Source organism: Hemicordylus capensis, chromosome 5 (genome assembly GCF_027244095.1).
Source record: "Hemicordylus capensis ecotype Gifberg chromosome 5, rHemCap1.1.pri, whole genome shotgun sequence".
Taxonomy (NCBI): Eukaryota; Metazoa; Chordata; class Lepidosauria; order Squamata; family Cordylidae; genus Hemicordylus; species Hemicordylus capensis.
In genome coordinates this window covers 107256358-107262998 of record NC_069661.1, presented here as the reverse complement: position 1 = coordinate 107262998, position 6641 = coordinate 107256358, and the positions used below count along the sequence as shown (strand labels likewise).

The 6641-nt window shown below is 58.3% G+C and overlaps 1 protein-coding gene across 1 annotated transcript; it reads left to right on the top strand.

Moving 5' to 3' along the window:
* The first annotated feature begins 636 nt into the window (after positions 1 to 636).
* Positions 637 to 5944, top strand: LOC128327776 (uncharacterized). The gene is made up of 2 exons (XM_053257017.1): positions 637 to 3061; positions 4064 to 5944. The coding sequence occupies exons 1-2, from the start codon at positions 1382 to 1384 to the stop codon at positions 4451 to 4453; spliced, it is 2070 nt and encodes a 689-aa protein (XP_053112992.1). The 5' UTR covers positions 637 to 1381; the 3' UTR covers positions 4454 to 5944.
* The last annotated feature ends 697 nt before the right edge of the window (positions 5945 to 6641 follow it).

The window sequence follows — 6641 nt, the reverse complement described above, 5'->3', positions numbered from 1 at the left end:
GGGCCTCCCCTGCCGGGCCTAAGCTTCATTTGGGGGCCTTTCAGTGGGGCTGGGCCTTACCACGGCTAGGTGGGGCAGGCGCTGTGACTCATAGGCCTTCCTTGCCAGCGTAGGCCTCAGTCAGCCTTGCGCCGGCCAGGTCACTCGTTTACGCACTTGAGGGCAGGGTACAGGCCCATAAGCTTCATCCTTTGGGACATGGGCCCTAAGAAAGCCCCAGTTAAGAAAGCCCCAGTTAAAAAGGGTGGGAAGGCTCCAGCCAAGAAGGGTGGCAAGCCAACGCGGCCACCTAAGAGGCCAAACGCACCCGCCGAATCCTCCTCCGACGATGAGGGCGATTTGGAACTGGGTGCCATCAGGGCGTTTATAGCACGGCTGCAGGCCCTTGAGAGGCAGCGCACCACTCTAGAGGGCGACAAGGCGGGCGGGGGGCCTTCGGGGGTGCCCCCACATGCAAAAAAGTCAAACAGGGCGGAAAAGAAGGCAAAACTAATGCAGGGCTTTGCTGACCGTCTAGCAGCTTTGGAGGCGGCGGCGGGAACTGCCCACGAGGAACCAGCGGGGATCACGACACAACCGGCGGACTCAGGACCAGGAGACGGCAGGGACGACAATGGTGAGTCCCCACAGGGGGCCTGGCCGTGGGGACTGCCCTTTAGCGCCCCCTACGGACCATACGGGTGGTTCCCAGGGCCAGTTAACTGGGCATCTCCACACGCCACCTGTAATCAGGTCTGGCAAGGGGGGAGCGCTGCTTTGCCCACCCAGGGGCCAACGGCACAGTTCAGCTCTGCTTGGCATACTGGGGATGGGCCCGTACCCTTGGGGGACCACCTCCTTCCAGCAGTTAAGGAACGGATTTGGAAAGGAGAGTGCATTGACGTGTTCCAATTGCTCTTCAAGGAGCCGGAGCCACTGGAGAAGGAGGGGTCCCAGGGGAAGGACAAGGAGAGGACAAAGCGGAAGCCCATTGAGCATAATTGGGCAAATTGGGTTTCGGGGTACACAATCTACATGGGTGTTCTGATGCAGAAATATCCAGAGCGGGGCCCCGCTCTTGTTAAGTATTTTGATATTATACACAGAGCCTTCATGGACTTTGCTGGTAATGCCTGGGAGCGCTACGACCAAGCGTTCCGCGAGCGCGCCTCCAGCAATGCGGGTATATCCTGGGAAAGGCAGCACCCCGAGTTATGGCTTCAGATTATGACACCCGCGAGGCCCTTGGTTGGCGAGCGCGCCGACAGCGGGCACCTCATTTCCAAAACACCGGCAGCGTCAGCGGCTTCGGCCTCAGGCGCACAGGGGGTTCAAGGTCCCCTGGTGTGCTGGGAATTTAACAAGAACGGGAAGTGTGCCCGCTCCCCGTGCAAGTACCGGCATGACTGTGGCTTCTGCGGTGGGCGGCACGCCAGTATCTACTGCCAGCGGGCCAAAGCCCTTAGGGGAAAAGGGGGATACCAAGGCCCGGGAGGGGCAAAGGGCCCAGCAGCCACGGCTGGAAAAGGGCCCCAGCCCAATTAAAATCCCGGTGCTCCGGAGGCTGCTGCGTGACTACCCCAACAGGGAGCGCGCACGCTATATTGAGGACGGTTTTGTGAAGGGGTTTAGGATTCCGTGCCAATCCAGGCGGGTCCATAGTTTTGCACGCAACCTAAAATCGGTTAGGGGGATGGAACACATAGTAGCGAAAAAGATAGCCAAGGAGGTGTCTCTGGGGAGGGTGCTGGGCCCCTTTGACAGGCTGCCACTGCCAACATTGCGGGTATCCCCTTTGGGCGTGGTCCCTAAGAAGGCGCCGGGAGAGTATAGGCTTATCCACCACCTGTCCTACCCAAGGGGCGACTCGGTTAACGATGGGATACCGGCGGACCTTTGCTCAGTACGGTATACATCGTTTGATGAGGCTGTGGCCATGATCAGGGGCTGCGGGCCTCGGGCACTGATGGCGAAGTGCGACATTGAATCCGCCTTCCGCCTCCTGCCCGTGCACCCTGATGACTTTGACCTTTTGGGCTTCGCATTTAAAGGGGGATTTTACATCGACAGAGCCCTCCCCATGGGATGCTCGGTCTCCTGTGCGGCCTTTGAGGCTTTCAGCTCTATGCTGGAATGGGCACTGCGCCGGAGGGCGGGGCTACGCTCCTCCGCTCACTATTTAGATGACTTTATTTTCGGAGGAAGGGAGGGCTCTGGCCAATGCCTACACTTACTGCGCTCATTCAGGGCACTCTGCGGGGATCTGGGGGTGCCACTGGCTAAGGACAAGACAGAGGGCCCGACCACGAAGCTTACATTTCTGGGGATAGAGCTGGACACGGTGGGACAGCTCTCACGCCTCCCCGGGGACAAGCTCAGCATCATGAGGGAATTGCTCAGGGAATGCAGAGAGGCTAGGAAGGTAACGCTACGCAAATTGCAATCGCTGGTTGGCCACCTGAACTTCGCTTGCAGGGTGGTGGCTCCAGGCCGCCCCTTTCTAAGGCGCCTGTGTGATGCCATGGTGGGGTGTAATCGACCCCATTTCCTCATTAGGGTGTCTACCGCCATGAGGGAGGATATGGGGCTCTGGCTCAGGTTCCTGGAGTCCTTTAATGGGGTGTCATTCTGGCGTTCTTCCCAGCTGCTCGAGGCCGACTTCCAGGTTCAGTCAGACGCCGCGGGCGGCCTTGGGTTCGGCCTGTACCTGAGAGGGCGCTGGTGCGCGGAACGATGGCCGGGCAGCTGGTCGGAACGGGGAATCACAAGGGATCTCACCTTCCTCGAACTCTTCCCCATTGTGGTGGCGGTGCACATTTGGGCCGAGTCCTTCAAGGACTCGGTCGTGCGTTTCTGGTGCGATAATTTGGCCGTGGTTCAGATTATTAATAGCCAGACTTCCAAATCACAGAGGGTGATGGGGCTGGTGCGGGCCCTGGTTCTAACATGCCTTCGCCATAACACGCTCTTCACCGCCCAGCATGTTCCAGGGGTGCAGAATGAGGTGGCAGATGCCCTGTCTCGCTTCCAGATGCAGCGCTTCCGGAAGCTGGCACCTGGAGCCGCCAAGGAGCCCGAGCAGGTGCCCGAATGGTTGTGGAACCTTGGGATGTAGAGGCGTTTAGGGCCATCCAAGCCTCCATAGCGCCCAGGACACGGGTTGCCTACGACAAAAGGGTCAGGGCCTTTCTGCAGTTTAGAGCTCAGGTAGGATTGGTCCATGTGTGGCCTGTGCCGCTGGAACAGCTGATGCAGTACCTGGTGCACCTCCGTGCCCAGGGGCTGGCGGTGAGCACCATGGCCGGCCATTTGGCTGCGCTGGCTTTCTTTGGGAAAGCAAGGGGCCTCCCCGACCATTCTGGGGACTTCAGGGTCCGGCGCATGCTGGAGGGCTGGGCGAGGGAGACGCCCGTGCAACCTGACCGACGTAGGCCGGTCACCCCAGAGGCGCTGCAGCTGGCACTGCGGCAACTTGCTGGGGTTTGTGCGTCTCCTTATGAGGAGGTCCTGTTCAGGGCGGCAGCCTTGGTTGCTTTCTTCGGGGCCTTTAGGGTTGGAGAGATGTTCCCCAGGAGCAGGCGCGGCCCCACGAGTAGGGTACTTCAATTCAGTGACCTCACCGTGGGTGCTTCCCGGGTGGTACTGCACCTTAGGTTTTCAAAAACAGATCAGAGAGGCAAGGGGCAGAGTGTCGCGCTGCATGCCGCTGGCGACCCGGGCTTGTGCCCAGTCCGTGCACTGGAGGACTACACGGAGGCCAGGGGTTCAGCTATGGGGTGCCTCTTTATCCACGCTAATGGGCGCCACGTGACCCAATTCCAGTTTTGGGCGGTGATGAGGAGAGCCTTTGTGGCGGCGGGGGTGCCTACCCAGGATCTGGCCCCCCACTCCTTTCGGATTGGGGCGGCTTCCATGGCTGCTCGGATGGGTTATTCGGGCCCGGAAATCCGGCGGCTGGGCAGGTGGCGGTCAGCGGCTTACCGCCGATACGTGCGGTAGATGGGCGCATAAATTCTGCCCCACCCCACCCCCACCCACGAACCATTTATTTGTGCCACTCCTAACGCTTTCTCCTCTTGCGCAGGGCCTCAGTCGGCTGGGCCGAGGGCGGCCGGGCAGCGCGCAAGAGTCCTCATACTGGGCCATTCCTTCATTTTCTGGGCACGCAAGTGGGCGCAGAGCGCCGACCCTGGAACCCAGCTTGGTTTGGGGCGTTGGGCCACTGTGGAGTGGCTTGGCCGGCGGGGCATGCGGAGGGCCCAGTTCCTGCCGATGCTGCACGAGTTCCTGGAAGGGAATCCTGTCCCGGATGTCCTGCTGCTGCATTTTGGAGGCAACGACCTGGTGGACCAGTCTGGCATTTCGCTCTCAAGACAGATTGCCCAGGACCTGGTGGTCGCCCTCTCCTGGTGCCCGGGGCTGGTGGTCATCTGGTCTGACATCACTCAGCGGCGAGTCTGGAGGGGGGCGGTGAAGCAGAACAAGGTAGATAGGGCTAGGCGCGGGGTGAACGCGGCCATGGCACACTTCATCGCCTCAAAGGGGGGTGGGTGCATCCCACACAACGACATCGCGTTCTCGCTCCCCCAGTTATTCAGGGGTGATGGGGTGCACTTGTCCCCCCTTGGTATGAGGTATTTCTTAGACGATCTGCGGCTGGGGTTGGCAACAGTGCTGTTAGGCCTGTGGGGTGGCGGGGCGTCAAGCTAGGCTGACGCCCGCTGTGGCGGGCACAGTGCGGAGGTGAGCGGCTGATGCGGTGCGGCACCTTAGGTAAGCTTTAGCTGTAAGGTGGAGGGGCAGATCCCTTGAGGCTTTACAGATCAGGGATGCTGCCTTGCTCCCACCTCCCTGCAACCGACACCCTTCCGTATGGCTTTACAGCGTCGGACAGGTGATGTAAATTGCAGGGTCCTGACCTTAGGTCGGCAACGAAGGGCGCCCCCTTCTGGAAGGTGGGCCGCCTGGAGCCGAGGTGTCTGTGCCATGAGATTCTAGGGCGGGGGTGGCCACGTGGTGCCCCCCCCATCCGAGCCCGCACTGTTGCTGCTCTGAATGCCAACCCCAGCTGCCGTGCCTGTGCAGGCACTGTCTTAAAACCTTGTACCCCTAATAAAGTGACCAGTTCCTCCATAATACTTCTGTGTCCGTGTCTCCTTGGGTCTGGGTGCAAGCCAGCCGATCGCAGCCGCTCTAGGCTGCGCGGCTTGTTTGCCCTCAGCCCCACCCCCTGGAGCACATGGCACTGGGAGCTAGCTCCCATTGGCCCGGCTCCGTCTCGGAGGCGGGGCTAGCAGCAGTGAACCGGCAGCAGGCCTGTGCCGGCTCAGTCCTTCCCTGACCGAGCACCCTCCCTCCCTCCCTCTGGCATAGGTTGGGCTTTGCTGGTCGCCGTTTGGGGCCGGGCAGGAATTTTTTGGGTATACGCTTGATTGGCCTTAGCGTGCACCTTTTTTCGCCTGCCTCAACCTATACCAGTTAGTAGCAAGGTTGCTTAGCAGGATTGATTAGTTAGCCAGGGAAAAGCTTGTGGTCACTTTTACCACGGGGTTAGCGGGCACAGTGCGGAGGTGAGCGGCTGATGCGGTGCGGCACCTTAGGTAAGCTTTAGCTGTAAGGTGGAGGGGCAGATCCCTTGAGGCTTTACAGATCAGGGATGCTGCCTTGCTCCCACCTCCCTGCAACCGACACCCTTCCGTATGGCTTTACAGCGTCGGACAGGTGATGTAAATTGCAGGGTCCTGACCTTAGGTCGGCAACGAAGGGCGCCCCCTTCTGGAAGGTGGGCCGCCTGGAGCCGAGGTGTCTGTGCCATGAGATTCTAGGGCGGGGGTGGCCACGTGGTGCCCCCCCCATCCGAGCCCGCACTGTTGCTGCTCTGAATGCCAACCCCAGCTGCCGTGCCTGTGCAGGCACTGTCTTAAAACCTTGTACCCCTAATAAAGTGACCAGTTCCTCCATAATACTTCTGTGTCCGTGTCTCCTTGGGTCTGGGTGCAATGGTCCCAGGTTCAGAACCTGGCATCTCCACGTAGGATTGGGAAAGATTCCTGCCTGAAACCTTGGATAAGCTACTTCTAGTCAGCCCGGACAATACTGAGCTAGATGAACCAAAGATCTGATTCAGTATAAGGCAGCTTCCTATGCTCTTGAGTTGTTTCCCTTCCCATAATTCATAAGTAACGTCTGCTCATGGTTGCACTTGACTCAGCTATGCTGGATCTGATACTTATGGCTATGAATTTGTCTTCCAAAGCTTTGTTTGGAAAATGTGGATATGTTAAAATTCTCCAGTGGAACATGAGTGATTTTTTTTTTAAAAAAATAGCACCGTCAGGTAATGAGCATATGGAAACAGTTCAGATCATTTTTTTAAAAAAAAATAGTGATACAATCTGCAAATTTCTATGGGTCCATTCTGCCTCATCTCCCCACCCCCCAGTATACATACACTCTGCTTGGAAACTCCCCAGCCCTTTGCATGCAAGCAAAATAACCATGGGATTTAGATGTTGCTCTCTCTGTTCTGGATGTATTTCATCAAAAAGAATAAATAGATAAGGACTTTGGGAGAGAGAAAAAACCTGTGGAGCAGTATGCAGGCTTGAGGCAATGCATATATAGAATTTTTAACATGTGAGTTAGGTATTACCATTGTCTTA

Coding starts and splice junctions, on each gene's coding strand:
- LOC128327776 (XM_053257017.1), top strand. CDS start 1,382: ATGACTGTGGCTTCTGCGGTGGGCGGCACGCCAGTATCTACTGCCAGC. Junction 3,062..4,063: donor CCGCCAAGGAGCCCGAGCAG/GTGCCCGAATGG, acceptor CCTCTTGCGCAG/GGCCTCAGTCGGCTGGGCCG.